Raw genomic sequence first — 21,216 nt, 5'->3', positions numbered from 1 at the left:
TATGTGTAAGAAATATAAAAATATAATATAAATATATAAATATAGAGACAAGCAGTAGAGATAGTATTGGGAATATTGCATTTGTAACAAGTAGTGCACATTCATCAGAGAACAATTTTCACATTGTGAGGATTTTCGCAGGTAATACAAACACAGATATAGCACATGTGATTAAAGTGAGGTAGCATTACATTATTATTTTTTGTTTGTTTTTGAGTTCAGTAGTTTTGTTTTGCCATCAGTCTGACTGTGGCAGGAAAGAAGCTGTTGAAAAAGCAGGTTCTGCGGGTAATGATGCTGTTGATGCTGATCTTCCTGAAATCCATGATTATTTCTTTGGTCTTGTCTGTGTTGAGGGTGAGGTTATTCTCCTCTCCATTGACAAGAATGTCGTTGACCAGGGTCCTTTATCCTGACTCGTCTTCCCCTTGATGAGAACCAGGATGGTGTTGTCATCAGCGTATTTGATGATGATGATGATGATGATGATGATGATGGTGGTGTCATCAGCGTATTTGATGATGATGATGATGATGGTATTGTCATCAGCGTATTTGATGATGATGATGATGATGATGATGATGATGGTATTGTCATCAGCGTATTTGATGATGATGATGATGATGATGATGGTATTGTCATCAGCGTATTTGATGATGATGACGGTGTTGTCCTGGGTGGAGACACAGTGGTGTGTGTACAGGGTGAAGACTTTGGGGCTGAGGCCGCATCCCTTAAAAAAGTTTTTACCTCAGTAAAAAGTGATCTCATACAAATAGTTAACAGCTCACTGACATCAGACTTTTCCTGAGTCACTGAAGATAGCTGCCATTAAGCCACTGCTGAAGAGGAGGGTCCCGGAAATAAACGTTTTGTCTCCCAGAAAGACCAGGAGAAACTCAAACATGTGTTCATTTCCAGTAGACTGGATTACTGTGATGGTATTTAACAGAACTTCAGCTCATCCAAAACGGTGCTGCTGGAGGTTTAACTGAGAGATCTGAACACATCACAGCACTTCAAAAAATGTCTGGCTTTTAGTCAGTCACAGAATAGAATTAAAACCCTACTGATGGTTTACAAATCCCAGAATCCATCTGTGATCTGTGCAGAGAACCCAAACCCAGCAGGACTCTTAGATCCAGGACTCAGGTCTAGTCCAGGCTAGAGTCGGACTAAACATGGAGAAGCAGCATTGAGCTGTTTGGAACAAACTGCCAGTGGAGAGTAAACTTTCATCAGATATAGACCCTTTAAATCCAGGTTTAAAACATTTGAAGAGTTCATTTGCAAAAACAGATAACTCCGTTTTGATAAATTTTCAGAAAACTTTTTATTTTATTGTTTACTTGAGATCATATTAATCAAACTGAAGTAGAGTGGATTTGACTCAGTAGAAAAATACATGACAAAATAGAGAAAAAATAAATTATTAGTGTTATTATTATTATCTGAAGTAAACAATAAAAGAATGAGTTCTGAAAATTTATGAAACTGAGTTACCTGTTTTTGCAAATGAACTCTTCATTTATTTTCTCATTCTGTGCATGAAATCTGCACGCTATCATTGAACTGTCTGCTCCTCACTGTAACGCTCAGAATGTTTTATGTAAAGCACTTTGAATTGTCTTGGACATGAAGGGTTCGATACAGATAAACCAGCCTTTAATGCAGTTTTTAATAAAAATTAATTAACTGCAACAAGAGTCTTGAATTCACTGTGAGCTGAGGTCCAGTTAATGTATGAGGTTCTCTTCATGAGGCTGGAGGTTTGTGTTAACTCAGAATCATCATGGAAACAGGTGTAGCTCAGAAATAATGACTGTGTATGAATGTGAACAGGTGTGTTTGTGTTTCCATCAACAGACACCGACTACATCAGTGAGGAGGAGAAGCAGAAGGTGGAGCTGATGTTGGCATTTCTCACTGAAGAGTCCAAAGAGGCTGCAGCCAGCACCGCAGTAAGTCCGACAGCCTTCAGTTAGTTAGTTAGTTAGTTAGTACGACTACACCATGTCTGTCCTCTGCAGCCTCCATCACATTATTAGTTTTTCTTGTGGTCGTGCTGCAGGAGTCTGCTGATGCTGCAGTTATTTGTTTGTGCTCTGACTGGTCTAGAGGAGGTGATGCTGCAGGAAGCAGCTTCTTTTTATTTTGACTTCTCTGAACTGTCTGAGAAAACGTCTCTGCAGAGCTTTTTAAATAGTGTGCTCAGTGTTAATGTTCTACAGCAAAGAAATCTGAAAGAATCAACGATGACAGATTTTCTGATGTGGACGTTTGTGAAGAAAGAAAGAAAGATCAGCTTCAAACTCAATTTTAATAAACATTAAACTGTTGACCTTAGTGAATAAAAAATTTAAAAATGTGTGTGATGGAAATGTTGGAGCAACATGGAGATGACCAGGTTAAAACCAGCATTATTTTCTGCATCCTAATGCTCGTTTACATACCTACACATTATCAGGTCACCAAGCTGGCAGCAGACGGAAATTCAATTCAATTCAATTTTATTTATATAGCGTCAATTACAGTCAAATTGTCTCGAGCAAGCCCAAAGGCGACAGTGGCAAGGAAAACACCCTTTTAACAAGGAAAAAACTGTCCATGCAGCAACTATGCAGTGATGATAATATGTGGAGGGTTGGACAGACACCTAGAGTCCCCCCAGAGTCCACCCAGAGTCCACTTAGAGTCCAGCTAGAGTCCACTTAGAGTCCAGCTAGAGTCCACTTAGAGTCCAGCTAGAGTCCACTTAGAGTCCCCCCAGAGTCCACCCAGAGTCCACCCAGAGTCCACTTAGAGTCCACCCAGAGTCCACTTAGAGTCCACCCAGAGTCCACTTAGAGTCCACTCAGAGTCCACTTAGGGTGCTTTCACACATACGCCTTTTGGTCCGCTTAAAGCGGACTGGAGTCCGCAACACCAGCAAGTACGGTTCATTTGGGCTGGTGTGAAAACAGACCAGATGTTTTTGGTGCGGACTAAAGAACCGGACTGAGACCACCTTCGAGAGGTGGTCTCAGTCTGGTTCTATGTGAACTCCAGTTCGGTTCGCTCTTGGTGAGAACACAAACCTGTCTCCATTCAGACCGGCTTGATGGTGCAGCAGACTTTTTGGTCTACGGGAGCTTCCGTAGCCAAAAACGACTGTGTAATGTTCTCGTACCGAATGCCAGCTTCATGCTGGAACAACAGCAGTATTTGTGCTTGCTGCATAAAGCAATGATACGAATATATGGCAACAAGAAGGAACAGGAGAGCATAGTTCATTGTTTACGAATAAACCTCGATCCATGGAATAAACACAGCCTGTTGCTTTCTTCCAAGATTTTTCCCTCTTCACATGCTGCGCCAATCAGCGTTCACCTACGTCATCTATAACACCTTATTTTGTGAACAGCGCCGCCAAACGACTGGGGGGAGATATAACATTCATCATGGGTGTAACCACCATCTCAGAAGTGAGGGGGACAAATTTTTCAGAGCGATTTATCATTGTCTTACATTTAATTGCACCGTCCTTAGTGGCTAAAGAACCACATAATCCCTAACAGCCACAGTACAATACCAGGGGACCAACTAGGCTCGTTCTTTAAACTATAAAGTATAAAACTTTAAACTATAAAATCTAAAGTTTTAGTGGCCAAACTCTAGTTGAGTTGACAACAATGTCCCTTGAACATCTACTGGACGAGTAGCCAAAGGTGTCAAACACTGAACATAAAATGATCAGTACTGCCTGGTTTCTCCCTGCAATAGATATCTTGTTTTCAGGAAGTTATAATCTCTCCTTACCTGTAAAGACCCTACATCCTTGTCCCTGCTGCTGGGCTCTGATCCATCTCCTCCCTGACTCTGCTCTTTCTGTTATGGCAATAAACATAAAAAATGTGGTAAGAAACATTCTGAAACAGCATTAGGAAGAGTAAAACTTGCAGTAGAATTTAACCTCAAAATCACTTTAACCCATAGATACATATTTTTTTCTCAGCCACATATATTTTTTTTCACCTCTGCAGACCCTGCATGGTCACATTACTGCCTCTGGTCCATCTCCTGCCTGACTCTGCTCTTTGTTATGGAAATAATCATTAAAACATCTGAAAATCAAAATTCTGAGATAGAATTAGAAAGAGAAGCAGTAAAAATAGTTGTAAATTTATACCATAGATAGCCTATTCTTTTTCTCCTCCCTGACTCTCCTCTTTTGGGACCAAAAGACTTAAATACATGGAGAGCAATTGTGAGCACATCTTCTGCCCAGAAATGAAAGAGGACTGGGTTTATTCCAAGAATAAACTAATTAGCAGTAATGTAACAGAGGCAACATTTAAATTATTGTTAACTAGTTTAACATATTGATATATTGCCACGTTTTACCTTGTCATCATTTAGCTAACAAGTCTAACATTGTTTGCATCCAACAAGGTCACACAACTTACACGGTTTGTTTGGAAAGAACTGTGTAAAGTTTTTTGCTTCTTGCTAGCTCTGGCTGGTTTGCTAAACATTACTCCAGACACACGTTCAGCACTGCTCAGCACAGCAGCACGTCTCCTGTGGAACACCTGCGTTAGCATGCGCTCATGGTGCATTCAAAGACGGCTCGGGAAAACACGTTACTGGATGCTAATAACGGGTTTAGCTGTTGTAACGGCTGAAAAAAGTGCGGGGGACAGAGGGGGCCGATGTGGAAAGTGCGGGGGACATGTCCCACACGTACCCCGCGTCCGTTACGCCCATGTCATTCATCGTAGTTGGTTCAACTGCAAAAACACTGGTGTGAATGCGAACTGAACCAGTTGAAAATAGCAACATTGTAACAACTTTTGAGTCCAAACGAACCACTCTAACGGACTAACAGGTGTGAAAGCACCCTTAGAGTCCACTTAGAGTCCACCTAGAGTCCACTTAGAGTCCACCTAGAGTCCACTTACATTCCACTTAGGTTTACAGCCTCTAACAGTTTTCTTACTTAGTATCCTTCCTATTATCGCTCAGCCTGATTGTTGCTGATCCATGGTGGTTTGTGTAGAAGAAGAAAACAAGAAGACAGCTGTCATCACATTTCATTTCTTACACCTGAGCTCAGCCCACTGATCGCGTCACTAAACTTAAAGCATCCGAGGGTGAAATGATGAATCTGAGATGAAACATTTCAGAAATCTAATGGACTGGACGGCAGCAGCAGAACACAGAAGCTCAGCTGCAGTTGGGTTAAACTAAGGCATTGCCCTTCAGGGTGAACCTGGTCAGGAGAAACCCATTTCCTCCATGGTGTCCGTCCTCTTCCTGTCTACTGGGGAAACCCGATGCTTTTCTCTCCACCACAGAGCTGAACCGGCTGCAGACCAACATTTATTATTGATCAGAGGCAGGAGATGGAGAGAGCAGCTCGGTGTAATTCACTCCTCCTGCTAAGTCATGCTTTCAGAAGCAGAAAATCACTACGATAAGTCCTGCCCCAGTATTATTAGAGCCTCTGCAGGGACAGACTGCTGATGGTGAAGACCAGAGTTTATTAAATTGTCCAGAGAAAGAGCAGAGAGAAGAACATGAAGCTCAGTCAGAGTTAAAGAATGTTTCCACAGACCTGCTGATGGTCTCCACTCAGAAACCATCTGCTGCTTTGTTCTTCTGACTCTCAGAAATGCTCAGAGTGACGTCAGTGTGGACTCTGAAGGATCAGAGCGAATCAAGTTTTCACACTTTTGTCATTGCAGCAGCTGCACTAAAGGAAACTTCAGGAAGAGCTCCGGCTGATGTGAGCAGATCAATTCTTAGTTTTTTACACTTAAAGAAGCTCATTGCAGACTCCATTACTGATCACACTCTGTACTCCAGTGATGGAAACATGAACTCAAACTCTGCTGCCAGCAGAAGGTGGTGAGTTCCAGCTCTGATTTTAAGACCCTTTAGGGCCTTTCACTGCCGTCTTACATTTGTCTTAAACTTCTGATGAGCCTGACGACAGGAACATGAATCTCTTCTGGTGACCAGAGATGGTCAACCAATAGGATGCAGAAATCATCCAGAGTTTCTCAGGTTGCATCAGGATCTGTTTTTTCTCTGAATCCCTCAAACCTCCAAGTGGGTTTGAAAGATGTGAGCTTTAAAACTCACCCAAACACCTCCATTTATAAGCAGGACACTCATCAGACTTTAGAACAGTCATCAAACTGCTCATCTGGGATGGACCATTCAGGGTTCAGGAAAATGATCCAAACCTGGATCATCCAAACCCGAACATCTACTGATGATGAGCAGAGAGGAAACGTGGAGATAGAAAACATTTTTATTTATTTTATTTATTCATTTGTTAGGGACAGTGCACATTAATGAACGCCCATTTGTTCAGAGGGCGTAAATATGCCAGATTATAGCACAATGCTAATTTACATCCGCAGTCCCTGAGACAAAAAAAGGCACAAAAGTGATACATAAAAGATTAAGTCACAATAAAAGCACACTGGAAAAAGTACCAAAGAAAACATAACAGTAAAACATACGATAAAACATAGGACAATATGTCGTAATAAAAAGACACGAGGTCACAATAAGAAGACAATAAGTCACAATAAAAGGTCAGTAGATCTCAATGAAAGGACATCACAAAGCGTACACAAGAAACATCTCCAGGATGAGGAGACAACATTAGTTCAGAGTTTAACATCTGAGGAAACATGGTGGACATGAAGTTCAGGGTTTTTCCAGGAACTGATTCTTTTCTCTGGTTTCCATTGTTCTCAGTGCCAGAAGACATGTAAGAGTTCTCTCCTTCATGATGTTCTGGTTCCACAGAGCTGCAAGACTTTAGATTGAAAATGAGTCACGGTGGGAAAAAATGAGCCAGAAACTATATGTATTGGTTTAAAAGTGTAAATAAAAGCTGGTGGATGGAAACAGACTTATCATGCTGTTGAATTTTACTTTAAATGATGAAACTAATGAAAATGTTGGTGAATCCACAAACGTTATGTCTTAATCAGGAAAAATATTTAAATGGAAATAAAAAGTGTGATATAAGTGAAAGCTGTTTTCTGTGGAGCTGAGACTCTCCAGAAGGAGCTCAACATTTATGGAAGATAAGGAGGAAAGGTCCATGAAGATAGATAGATTAAACCTTTATTAATCCCACAGCGGGGAAATTTACTGTACAGCAGCAAATAGAACATTTTGAATAAAAAAGAGTGCTGTACACAATGCACACAGTGCATATATATAAATAAAAATTTTCTTCTTCAGAAGAAAAAGAAAGCAGTATTTACAGCAAGACTTCTGTGAAATTGCACAGCATCATTATTTACATTTTTTATTGCACAGTTAGTAAATGTGTGAACAGAAACTACTGGGCACTTGATTGTAAAGTGTGACTGCAGCAGGAAGGAAGGAGCTGCAGTATCTCTCCTTTAGACACCGCGGATGAAGCAGTCTGTCACTGAAGGAGCTGCCCACTGATCTTACTGTTTCCTGCAGGGGGTGGGAGGTGTCCTCCATGATAGACAACAGCTTTGTCATCATCCTCCTGTCTTCCACCACCTCCACAGGATCAAGGGTTCAGCCCAGGACAGAACTGGCTTTCTTTACCAGTTTGTTTAGTCTCCTCCTGTCTGCAGCCGTGATGCTGCTGCTCCAGCAGACCACTCCATACATGATGGCTGATGCCACCACAGAGTCATAAAAGGTCTTCAGAAGTGCTCCCTGCACCCCGAAGGACCTCAGTTTTCTGAGCAGTGGAGTCTGCTCTGACCTTTCTTGTAAAGTGTGCTGGTGTTAGTAGTCCAGTCCAGGTTCTTGTTCAGTGAACACCCAGGTACCTGTAGGAGTCCACAATCTCAATGTCCGTTCCCTGGATGTTCACTGGTGTAGGAGAAGTGTGTCTGTTCCTGCTAAAGTCCACCACCGGTTCCTTGGTTTTCACCGCATTGATCTGGAGGCTGTTCATCAGGAACCAGTCCACAAAGTCCCGGTTAAGTTCTCTGTACTCCTCCTCATCTCCGTCTGTGATGAGGCCGACGATGGCAGAGTCGTCAGAGAACTTCTGAAGGTGGCAGTTTGTGGTGTGATGGGAGAAGTGTGCAGTGTAGAGGATGAAAAGAAAGGGGGCAAGGACAGTCCCCTGTGGGCCCCCGTACAGCAGACCACAGTGTTGACACACAGTCTCCTGCCCTCACAAACTGTGGCCGAGCAGCATTGTGAGGTGAGAGTCCACTCCTGTCTGCTCCAGCTTGTCCCCCAGAAGCGCAGGCTTGATGGTGGTGAAGGGACTGGAGAAATCATAAAACATGATTCTCACAGTGCTATTCGTCTTCTCCAGGTGAGAGAGACATCTGTGCAGGAGGTAGATCACTGCATCATCAACCCCGATGCCGGGCTGGTAGGCAAACTGCAGTGGGTCCAATGATGAGCTCACCAGGGGTCGCAGATGACAAAGGACCAACCTCTCCAGGGTCTTCATCAGGTGGGATGTTAGTGCCACCGGCCTGAAGTGGTTGAGGTCCTTGGGGTGCGATATCTTCGGCACCGGTACCACTCAGGATGTCTCCACAGCTGTGGTACTCTCCCCAGCTTCAGGTTCAAGTCGAAGATATGTTCCACAATTAAAGCATTAAAGAGCGTTAATGTAAATGTCAGCTGCCTGACAGAAGGAATGCGTCGGCAGAGATTCATGCAGGTCAAACATCGCCTTCATCTGCAGTCACTGACTACATCCAAATCATCTTTTTAGGAAGCAGCATTTGAAATGTTACAGGTGTTTTCAGCTTGCTACAGACTGAATGTATCTGGATTCTGGGATGTTGACTCAAATGTCTGAAGGACTCACTTTGGTCTCTTTTGATTTCTTTTTGCTTTTTCTAGTATTTCTTCCATTATAAACAAAAACTTTGATTAATGATAAAAAATAGTCAATAGAGTAATGAATATAGGACATAATAATAATTGTGAGAACCTTATAAAGTATTAATAATGAAATAGCATAGTAATAGAGCTCCACTGAATAATTTTACTTTCAGTATTTTAAGTGCCTTCATCTGATTGTATGTTTGTACATTTAGTCACACTAAGTAATACTTCAATGCAGAACTTGTACTTTGGATTTTTTTATTGTGATATTAGTACTTTAAATGTCTGCAACTAAGAGTATTTTTTTTAATTTAACCTTCATTAAACCAGGAAGTCTGTTGAAATTAAAACCACTTTTTTCACTTCAGAACTACTGATGAATGCAGATAAAACTTAATCCAGCTGGAGAAAAACAGTCTGATCAGAGTTCTGTCTGGGAGAATAAATCATGAAGCTTTGATGTTTCTGAATGTTCTTCCAGGACCAGAGCTAAAAAGTTCAGGATGAATTCTGGACCAGAACCTGAAACCAAAACAAGATATAGATACCGAGTCTTGATCTGATACTATCTGTTCATATCTTCTGATACTATGTTCCTTAATAAAACACACTTCATGTACCATGAAGTGTAGTTCCTGGTTGTTCCACCAGGTGGAGCCTCTTCCTGTTTAAGATGAGATAAGATAATCCTTTATTACTGTCCAGGTCAGGGGAAATTTCCAATGTTACAGCAGCAAAAATCTTTCAGGGCAGCACTAACCATGTGTACAGTAAAGATAATAATTATAATAGCAACAATAATATATACAAGAATGAAGGATGAAAAATGAAGAAATAGAGTACGACTACACTATAAATAAATGACATCAGCAAAAAGTGGCTTGTGGAATAAATGTGTTTAATCCTGTAGATGAGCTGTAGTTCCTGGTTGTTCCAGCAGGTGGAGCCTCTTCCTGTTTAATCCTGTAGAGACCAGAGGAGGCGTCGTTCAGACTACAGTTTAAGCAGAGAGCATTGTGGGAGTTAAGATGGTAAAGGGACACCATGACAAAGACTTCTGAGGAGTTAATGACCTCCAACCAGAGCTCAGCTGAGATCAACAGAGTTCTGGATGGAACAGAGCAGGAGTCTGTGGACAATCAGAAACATCATCCCACAACTAGTGTCCACTCTGATCATTTTAAATATAGATGCAGACATACAGAATCAGGTTCAGACATAACTAAGTCTAACCTGTCAGTTAAAAATGTGTGGATGGGATCCAAGCATCGGATCAGAACTTTCATCTCTGTTCCATGGACACAAACAATAAGAAACATATAAAACTAAAACCCCACAACAGTCTATGTTTACAGCATAAATGTACGTCACTAACAAATGATGTTTATTTGAAGAAAATACAATGTGAGTTTAATCTGCTGATTTTAAAGCTTTGAGTCCCTGTGGGGGAGTTTGGGTGAGAAACGGGGGAGTTAAAGTGTGTTATTAAGATCCATTAAATCCACAGCATCTGACATTTAGTCAACTTCTGCTCTCAGAAAGACAATTAACCTGAAAGAAATTATTCTCAAAGTCTCTTTATCTGAGAAACACAACGTTGGATCTGCTTTATATTCTGTCATGTACAGCTGTGATGTTTATTCCAGCTTTGATGTCGTTTATTCCAGCTGTAACTGTAAATAATGCATTTATCAAAAATCGGGATTTCTACACATGTTCATTCTTTCACAATTTTTTGTGTCTCTGTGGTTGTTTTGTGTTTGTGTGGTAGTTTTGTGTCTCTTTGTGGTGGTTTTGTGTCTCTTTGTGGTTGTTTTGTGTGTATATTTGTGGTTGTTTTGTGTCTCTGTGGTGGTTTTGTGTCTCTTTGTGGTTGTTTTGTGTCTCTCTGTGGTGGTTTTGTGTCTCTCTGTGGTGGTTTTGTGTCTCTTTGTGGTTGTTTTGTGTCTCTTTGTGGTTGTTTTGTGTCTCTGTGTGGTTGTTTTGTGTCTCTTTGTGGTGGTTTTGTGTCTCTTTGTGGTGGTTTTGTGTCTCTGTGTGGTTGTTTTGTGTCTCTTTGTGGTGGTTTTGTGTCTCTTTGTGGTGGTTTTGTGTCTCTTTGTGGTGGTTTTGTGTCTCTGTGTGGTTGTTTGTGTCTCTGTGTGGTTGTTTTGTGTCTCTGTGTGGTTGTTTTGTGTCTCTTTGTGGTGGTTTTGTGTCTCTTTGTGGTGTTTTTGTGTCTCTTTGTGGTGGTTTTGTGTCTCTGTGTGGTTGTTTTGTGTCTCTTTGTGGTGGTTTTGTGTCTCTTTGTGGTGGTTTTGTGTCTCTGTGTGGTTGTTTGTGTCTCTGTGTGGTTGTTTTGTCTCTCTGTGTGGTGTTTTGTGTCTCTTTGTGGTGTTTTCTTTCTCTGTGTTTGGTTTTGTGTACTGGAACTGAAGATGAATCAGCACCAACAACACTGGATTCTACTTCTCCTGGAAACACAGTTTCTGCTAGAAAGTGTGTGGAGTTGATGTCTGGTTGGATTGTTCATATTTAAGAAATATTTTTGTGTTTTCTTCTGCGTCTACCTGCTGAGTAGTGAATAATAGGAATGTTCTGGTGGTTTTAGAAGCTGATCAAACATTAACTGATCGTAAACAAAAAACTGATGGAAAGGCAGCAGGTGTGGCGGTGATGTCATCATCCTCAGGTGAGGTGACATCACCATCAGCTGTTGCTGCTGAGCTCATATCCCATCATGCACTGGGGTTTGCTGACTGGAGAAACGTGACTGAAATGTTTTGGTCTCTATGGTGACAGTTTAGCTGTGATGAGGCCACGCCCACCAATCACATGTTCTCTCTGTCCTCAGCCAACCAGCGAGGAGGATCTCTGTCCCATCTGCTACGCCCACTCCATCTCTGCCATCTTCAAACCCTGTTCTCACAAGTCCTGCAAGTGAGTCCACAACACACAGACGCATAGACGCACAACACACAGACACATAGACGCACAACACACAGACACATAGACGCACAACACACAGACAAACAACACATAAACACACACAGACACACAACAGATGACAAGACACATATTAGTACCTCTTTGTGAAACCCTCAGTGACATAAAGTATTAATCCCAGACCTAAAACCGACCACATTAAAGCCGACGACGTTCGGGTTGAAAAATGAAGTGAAGCTCAAAGTCTTGTCAGTGTGACACGGTTAGAGTGACTCAAATCAGGAAAAAGAAAACCATTCTGGGTTTTGCAGAATCTTCTACAAACTGTACTTTGCTGGAGGATTTTCCAGTGAGACACGTAGAATGAAGAGGTTTTGATTAAACATCGTGATTTTAATATTGATTTAGTTTCCATGATACATTCAAAGACTGTCAGAAAGTTGGAAATCTGAGTATTTTTATGTTTTTACAGTTTCTGGACTGTTTTTGCTGTTTTTTTTTTTTTATTTTTAAGATGTTGGGATTTTGTGCTGCAGAAGTGAAACATGGACAGGTAAAGGTGTGGGAGGTGTGTGACTCAGCTGTTTGCTTCCTTCTGATGGCGGCTGAAAGCTGCAGACCTTGGTCAGATTTATAATATATACATATTTCATGTTATCCGGAGGCTGATTTAGCTGAACTGGCTCCGACTCAGCAGCTGTATGGATTACTGCAGAGCTGATGGAGAGCGCTGTCACTAAAGCAGCAGATCGTAAACACCTCCAAGGCTGTGGTCTCTATTAATGCTGCATTCATGGACATGGACTTTTATGATGGACCAAAAAAACGTGATCGTCTCTGGTTCCAACAAATAAACTCAGCATTAGAGAAGCTGTATTTATGTTTCAGCTGAAAGGCTGATCTACAAAGATTTTAGGGCTGCACCTATCAACGCGTCGACGCGTCGTCTGAGCACATTACGTCATCAAAAGCGGAAGTGAGCGCGCAATGCAACAGAAATTCCCGTCCGACCGGAGCGCGGAACACAGACGAACGTTGGCGCGGCATCGTGCATGTATTATGTATGCACGATGCAGCGCAGACGTCCGCGTTTAGATACAGCTGTATAGTAAACGCTGACATCCATGTTTACAATAGAACGCAGACATCAGTGCTGCAGCGTGCATACATAATACATGCACGATGCAGCGCCCATGTTTGTCCGTGTTCCGCGCTCCGGTCGGACGGTGATTTCTGTTGCATAGCGCGCTCACTTCCGCTTTTGATGACGTATCGTGCTCAGACGACTCGTTGACGCGTTGTTAGGTGCAGCCCAAAAAGATTTAGATAATCAGTCTGAGTGTTTTTAATAAATTCTGGGTTTTCATCTTTTTTATTGTGAAGATTTTCTGTTTCTTTCCTCTGACAGTAAACTGAAGATCTTTGGACTAAACCAGACATTTGAGGAACCTCTGGTCCTCATTTTTCACCTAAACAGCTGATTGATTCATCCAGGGAAAGCAATAATTCACCTCCAGTTGATGTTTACTGTGTCGCTGCTAATGATGGGAAATGCAGAATCACCACCAAAGTTGGGAAAGTTGTGGTTTATATCGGCGTTGAAATGTAACCCTATGAACTGTTTTAGGTTGATGGTGAGAGAAAAGCATCAATCAATCAATCAATCAATCAATCAATCAATCAATCAATCAAAATTTATTTATATAGCACCTTACAACATCATAAAAGAAGCCCAAAGTGCTTTCCAACAGCATGATAAAAGAAAACAATACAATTTGGTTAACAAAACCATAAAACCATAAAAGGATAAAACCAAAAAGCAGCACAGAAGAAACAGTAACAATAAATGAGGCATTCTGGACAACACGAATAAAACAGCTCTAGGAGTCGAAGGCACATCTGAAAAGGTGGGTTTGAGCCTTCCTAAAAGCATATTTTAAAGAAGCCAGAGTAATTTAACCCTCAAGTGACCAAGCTGTTTTAGCGACTAAAATGACCGACTGGGTTCATTTATGACCCACTATATGTTACACAGGAATACGTCTACTTTAGTGCCTCTTTTTGTGTTTTCTTACCTATTCCACTCCACTGCATTTTAAGATGGATATTCTAAAGTAACCTTCTGTAATTATTCATGGATTTTAATCATTTTTGACTCAGAGCTAAAGTAAAACCATATGAACAATATGATGCATTGTAAGAACGCAGTAACATTTATTTAGACACGCTTTGTCTGCCACTTCTTTTAAAACTTTATTCCTTTTGTTTCCTCAATAGTAAATCAAAAGCACATAAAAACTAAATCTACACAAACATCTTGTCTGTATGTGTGCGATGTAACATGCAGAGAAGTATTTAGATTAGGGGCGGCTGTGGCTCAGACACTTTACCCACCTGAGCTCCAGTGCTGCCACTTCCACTGGTGTATGAATGTGTGTGCTGTGTAATGTTGGTGGTGGTCAGAGGGGTTGTAGGAGTGGATTGGCAGCCAGTCAGTCTGCCCCAGGGCAGCTGTGGCTAAAAATGTAGGTCTGCCAGCTATAGTGCAAAACACTGAAATATAGCGATTAGAGGTAGAAATAAATAAATAAAACTAAGGCCTACAATAGTGAAAAACCTACACATCTTTCTGGGGTCCTAAGTGACCCCAGACAAGTTTCCATTATCCTTGTCACACCAGTTGGCCGATCTCTACAAAAAACTATGAGCAGCTGTAGGACAAGTAGATTAAATTCATGGTAGGAAACATTTTTCAGATAAAAGATATAAAAAAGGCAAATATAATTACCGTATATGACTGGGGTCATAAATAGCCCCACTCGGTCGCTTTAGGGTTAAACATTCAGCTTTACTGAGACCTCAAATGAAACTAAGCACACATTTTTAAAGTGTAGAAACCACGCAAGAACTACTGACAAAATTTAATAAAATATAATGTGTAATAATGCTCCATTTAAAAAGCATTCATCATATTTCAAGATGGTCAAAAAAATGACAAAATTCCAGATTAGACACATATATATATATATATATATATATATATATATATACACACACACACACACACACACACACACACACATATATATGTATATGTGTGTGTGTATATATCAGACCCTCCAGAAAAACGCGGGCAAAAAGCCTTGATTATGCGAATAAATATGTGAAGTTTTTATGCCATTTTTTGCGGGGAAATTACGGAAAGTTACAAAGTATGTGAATAGTTGTGAAATATGCAAAAACATGCGAAATATGTAAAAACTGGGGAAAAAAGGTGATTCTTCTCCTACATCCTGTTACTAGGCGACCACTAAGTTGTTGTTTGAGTCCTTTGTGTTCAGCGAACCTTTTGCTGTGCATCGTTGTGGAGAAGTGCTGCAACACGGTTGATTTTCTTCAGTGCTCCAGAACGATGTTGCACGGGATGCAAAAAAGTTTCCCCCACTTTGGTGCAGTAAATCTGGGTCCTGTTTTGCCTGGTCTCTGGCTGAAATGTTCGTAGGTAAATGTGATCTTTGAGCATTCACCATTCTTGTTTTTCGTCTCTGAGCGCCGCGCTTTGCATCAGCTCGTGCTTCTAGTGTGTGTGTCAGTGTTGCCAACTCCTCAGTAAGGAAAGTCGCTGTTGGCTGTCCTAAAAGTTGCTAGAAGTCGCTAAATTACGTCATCTCCTAATTTGCATATTTCACAGTTTGCATGTAATTGTAATCAACGTTGTAGGAGAGAGGAATAACGTTGTGGAAGAGACCAAAAAGTGAGTATAAAACACCCAAAATACGTTTTTGTACTAGAGGCTAAATGCTGTGGTTTATTTTAGTATGACACTGAAGAAAGATTTTCATTTATGTCCCGCTCCGTAAGTCTGGATGGGATCTGTAGTGACTTTGTGCATGTGCGATTCATCTGTCGTCTGGCCACAGAGGGATGTGTCCTCTAATCAGACACTGGGACTGCTGTGGGGTTACTGGACTGACAGTCTGTGCTTTGGGACGGGCAGAAGCTCACAGCAGCACCTGCTGCTGGTTGAGGACAGTAACTGCAGAATTAGCTGAGTATTCCAATCGGAGTCTCCAAAACGGCAGAAAAAGTCGCTAGATTTGTCGCTAGTCGCTTTTGACAGTCACTAGGATGCTTTGGAAAGTCGCTAGATTTAGCGAGAAAGTCGCTAAGTTGGCAACACTGCTGTGTGTGAATGTGTGAACTGATGACGTCAGGCCGGGCGTCACATAAAAACTCACAACTCCATTTATATCGGTTATAGTTTTCTCATTTTATGTGGAAATTGTGAAATCAAGCGGGACCCGCATATTTCTCTTTTTTTCATGGAAATGTGAGATTCTTGTGGGGATTATGCGGCCTTTTGGGTAATAATTGACCCCCGGATAATCAGCGGTAATTTGGTTATTAATGCGGGAATTCATACCATCGCATAATCGCGTTTTTCTGGAGGGTCTAATATATGTATATACACACACACACACACAAACAAACACACACACATGTATATGTGTGTGTGTTTGTGTGTGTATATATATATACACACACACACACACAAACACACACACATGTATATGTGTGTGTGTTTGTGTGTGTATATATATATATATATATATATATACACACACCGTATAGCTGTGTGGGTGGCATGGCTCAGTGGGTAGAGTGGCAGTCTCGCAACCGGAAGGTTGCCGGTTTGATCCTCTGCCCGTCGTGCTCAAGTCGAGGTGTCCCTGAACAAGACACCTAACCCCTAACTGCTCCTGATGGGTCGTGGTTAGCGCCTTGCATGGCAGCTTCCACCATCAGTGTGTGAATGTGACGTATCATGTAAAGCGCTTTGGATAAAAGCGCTACATAAATACAACCATTTACACACACACACACACACACACACACACACACACACACACACACACACATACATACATATATGTATGTATGTAAACTGTAAATGTGAATATGCAGGGGCTGTGTTATTTTATCTGATTCCATTTTGTTGTTTGTCACAGTACAGATCAGGGTGTCAAACTTATTTTAGTCCAGGTTCCACATTCAGTCCAGTCTGATCTCCATTTGGCCGGACCAGTAAAATCACAGCATAATAACCTGTAAATAACCACAACTCCAACTTTCTCCCTTTGTTTTAGTTCAACAAAAGTACGTTCTGAAAATGTTCACAGTTAATGAACTGTGTTTTTACCAAACATTCTGAACCTGAAATTTATGGAAAACAAGTTAAATTCCAACAGTAGCCTTTTAAGCCTCAGTTCATCATTTACACATGAGTTGTAACTGCCATATCACAGTTAACCTACAAAAACACTAAGCATTCAGTCACAGCTATCTGGAACTGAACAATCTAGTATTTTACTTTATGATCAAAACAACTTGTCATGGTCTGGAAATTATTTTAAATTTACAGTTTACAAATTTACAATTTACAGTTAATGTTGTTGTAATTTTTATCCTTTGTAAAGTCGTCCCGCGGGCCGGAATGGACCGTCTGGCAACCGGTTTAGACCCGCGGGCCGTATCTTTGACACCCCTGGTAAAAATTATCGGAGCGGATGAGCTGAGTACGTGACGTGATCAAATACACCGGTGTTCCGACTGCACACTAATGATACGTTCTCCTGTTCTCAGTAATCTGTACTTGTGAGTCCAAACGACCAGCACATATACAGTCTATGGGCCAGAGACCTATGTCTATGCTATGAGCCAGCGCAGTTTCAGTGAAAACATCCTGACGCTAAAGCAGTAGTTCAGCTAATTAGTTCTGTGTAGACGGTAGGGCTGGACCATAGACTGTATATAAAGATGGACGTAGCATCTGGTTCCAGAATTGAAGCCAACCCGGAAGTTTCAAAAACTTGGAATATCCCGCCGTCCGCTGGGTTGGCTCCAAAAAGCCTTTTCTCCATAGACCCCAATTCATTTTTGGAAAAAATAAAATTTGATAGACTGATTTTCTACAGCTCAGGATTTTTTCCCGTTAGTTTTCATGGTCAAAATGAGAGATCAGGTGGCCGATCTTAAAATAAATCAATGCTGAATTTTAAATAAATCGTTAAAGTTGGCGGAGCCAGGGGGCGTGGCTATACTTGATTGACAGTCCCATAGACTAGTCCTGCCCCGAGTTGCTCTCCGGTCCAGCCTGTTTGATGACGCTTTTTACGTCACTGGCTCCAAAAAATCCAAAATGGCGACCAGGAAGTAGCAAAATCCGGGCTTCATTTTCTCGGTGTTAAAACCAACGGGTGACATCACGGTTAGTTCATGCCTGGGCTGGACCTGAATGTCCGAATATTTGGTCATGACGATGGTATCCGAATATTAATTTTGAGATGCCCCCCAATGTCTGACGTTAAGAACCGAGCCAAATATTCGGCTCTGTCCTCCGTTTACTTACCGTGTCTGACATTACGGACCGAAGTGAATATTTGTTTGTCCCCCCGGCCCAACGTTACGGACGGGACCGAATATTCGGATATTCGTCATTAATAGGGGCCGAATATCCGGAGCCCAGAAACTTCTCGGGCCAGCCATAGTGGACGGACCATTTCCTTCCAGTTGCCCATGTCCCCCTTGACATGCCTCAGCGTCCCTCCGGGGGGACGCGCCCCACTATTGGAGAAACACTGCCTTAAAACAGTGATTCTGAAAGCTTCGTCAAGGTGTGAGCCTGAAAATGTGCAGAAGAAAGTAGGATTTACATCTAGAACGGCAACAGTTCTTCTAGAACTACAGAAACTCTGTGAAAACAAAGGACTTTCTTCAGTTTGTTGAAGACATTTATCAGAAAGACTTTTTCACTTCTGACAAAGATATTGACGCTCCTCTGGATGGTTTTCAATTGTGTAGGACTTCGTTGTAGGTTCTGATAAGTTTTGGTGTTTGTTCTCAGAGCTACATATTGATGTTTGTCGATCCTCTGGAGAAATCCTCTGGAGTTCTTCAGGTCTACATCGTGAGGAATAATGTCCATAGCGTGTCCAAATAGCGACTGCTGTATCCAGCATGTAGACACATCTACTGGAGATACTAAAGCATTGACACAATGAACTTATTGTCTTTCCACCAGTGGGGGACAAACTGTTTCTGCACCGTGTTCTTCAACATAGAAAGGCATAGAAACGCTGTTGGAGATGTAATGATGGATCTGTAGCCTGCAGAAAAACACACTGGGTCATCACACCAACTCTGAACCAGAACCTAGTTTGATGAGGAAAAGGGAGAAGAGAAGCACTTAAAATCTGCAGTTATCCAAACTGTCAGAACCCCAAAAAGACCCAAAACACACACAGGAAAAGAACCGTCAACAGAAGGATCTAAAGAACTCCAGAGGATCTTCAACAAACACCAACATTTGTGTGTCATCAAAGCAGCTCCGAGAACAAACACCAAGAGCAGCGAAACGTCTTACTGCAGAGAGAAGAAAGTGCTCAGAAACACCTGCTCAGGTGACGACTCAGCAAACCTCCAGGACAGCAGTGGACCTGGACTCACTAACCAGAGGAGGTCTACAGCAGCCATCAACAGACGAATGAAGCTCTGGTAGCTCAGATCTGCTGCTGAACACCTGCTGTGTATTAAACCATGTGGTCTCCTGTGTTCTCTGTGCAGAGCCTGCATCAACCAGCATCTGATGAACAACAAGGACTGTTTCTTCTGCAAGGCCACCATCACTGGAGTGGAAGACTACAGCAAACCCGCCTCCTAACAAACGTGTTATAGAAGAAACCTGTCAAACATCAGACTACATATCAGTGAACCCAGAGCCTCTCACAGGTCTGAAATATCCTCTGTAAAAGCCACAGAACGACCTCCTTCTGTAACCTCTGGTCTGTTCAGGTCTGACTATATCCACATCTAAACTGTTTTTAATTGTGTTCATGTGTTCTTTAAATAAACTGCCTCAGAGACAGACGCTCTGCCAAAGTTCCTGTTAGAAGTACTGTTTACAGAAGGTTTCAGTGTCTTAATGCAATGTCCTGAAACAGAAATTAAATAAAAAAATGCTTCATTTACTGCAGCAGAGACACTCCAGGAAAACACATTAATGGCTTTTTGGGATATTTAGCTTCTATGACGCATCTTCTTTCTGAACAGTGGAAAGAAAACATCCAAAAAAACACATTAAAATGTTTATTTTACTAAACTTCATCTGTTGGACATTCATGGTATGTTGTTTTTATGTGAGTAAGAAACTAAAGTTTGCAATGAATATCCATAAATTTAACAGAACATTTCTTTAAAGCCGATCCTGAAATCTCCACCTAATCCACCAAACTTACTAACAGTTTGATTCCTTTCTGTATTCTGAAGGTTTGGTTAGTTCAGATCTCATTTACAGCCTGAAACACACATTTCATTTTCAGAATATAGACAGAAATTAAACTGGAATGTTTGGTGGATACTTCAGCTACCTCGAACCCACAGTCTGTAGGACTGAATGGGACTTTACCTTGTTGTCTCCATGTGTGACAGACTGTTACCTGTCCAGGTTAACCTGTGATAGACTGTCTAGGGTTGGGGGTAGCTTGTGAACACTTTGCTGGCTGAGGATAAAGAGGTGTGTAGATCACGGATGGATGTTGTGTGCACTCTCACTTTGAAAGAAGACGTGTTATCAAAGCAAGTAGCCCAAAATCTCTAAATTTAATTGCGTGGTAAAACGTGTTTTTATCTGGGATGTCTGCAGCCTAAAGACACTGCAGATTTTCGTTGTTTCCATGTTTGGTTTCTGGAAGCTTAGCGTAAAATTAGACTGTGTTGTTGTGGAACAGGAGACCAGTTCCAGTATGTCTGCTGTCGTACGATGTTTTAATGCAGCCTAGTTTCTACTCAGCTACTTGAAGTGCTGCTTTTATTTATTACCTCCGCCAGGAGGTTATGTAATCACTGGAGTTTGTTTGTCTGTCTGTTTGTTTGTTTGTTTGTCTGTTAACAGCATAACTCAAAAAGTCATGGACAGATTTTCACCAAATTTTTACAGACTGTCCGGAAGAGCAAAAGTAACAATCGATTAGATTTTGGAGGTGATCCGGATCACAGTCTGGATCCAGGATTTTTTTGAAGGTCGAAGGACAATTGAGAGATGGCCGCCAAATCCGTCCATGACTTTTTGAGTTATGCTGTTAACAGACAGACAAACAAATGGCCTGGCGGAGGTCTGCGCTCTCCGAGTGCTTCTTCAGTTATTTTATGCAGTATTTAATAGTTCTCCAGCAGTAGACTGAGAGCATCAGAAAGTTTGAAATAGACTTATTTATCATGGATCTAGAGAAGTTTCTCAGGTAAATGAAAACACACCTGTGTTAAACAGATAATCCATGAAGTTACCTGGTTGTCTCCTGAAGACCCACCAGGTATTCCTGTTGAAACATTGATCTGAAATCCTTTAGCTCTTTCAACTCCCAGCGCCTCGTTTTTAATCTAAAGTCC

The 21,216-nt window shown here is 41.5% G+C and overlaps 1 protein-coding gene across 1 annotated transcript in view; it reads left to right on the top strand.

The window, feature by feature from the left end:
- The window catches only part of LOC110966941 (E3 ubiquitin-protein ligase RNF123-like), a 151,018-nt gene extending 131,322 nt beyond the window's left edge, over positions 1-19,696 (top strand). Inside the window, exons 38-40 of the mRNA XM_051947767.1 lie at positions 1,867-1,961; positions 11,681-11,766; positions 19,396-19,696. Coding sequence (XP_051803727.1) covers positions 1,867-1,961; positions 11,681-11,766; positions 19,396-19,492 — 278 coding nt within the window. The 3' untranslated portion in view covers positions 19,493-19,696. The remainder of the gene's footprint in view (positions 1-1,866; positions 1,962-11,680; positions 11,767-19,395) is intronic.
- The last annotated feature ends 1,520 nt before the right edge of the window (positions 19,697-21,216 follow it).

Source organism: Acanthochromis polyacanthus, chromosome 5, assembly GCF_021347895.1.
Source record: "Acanthochromis polyacanthus isolate Apoly-LR-REF ecotype Palm Island chromosome 5, KAUST_Apoly_ChrSc, whole genome shotgun sequence".
Lineage (NCBI taxonomy): Eukaryota > Metazoa > Chordata > Actinopteri > Pomacentridae > Acanthochromis > Acanthochromis polyacanthus.
The sequence above is the reverse complement of the archived record's forward strand: the minus strand, read 5'-3'. Positions and strand labels throughout refer to the sequence as shown.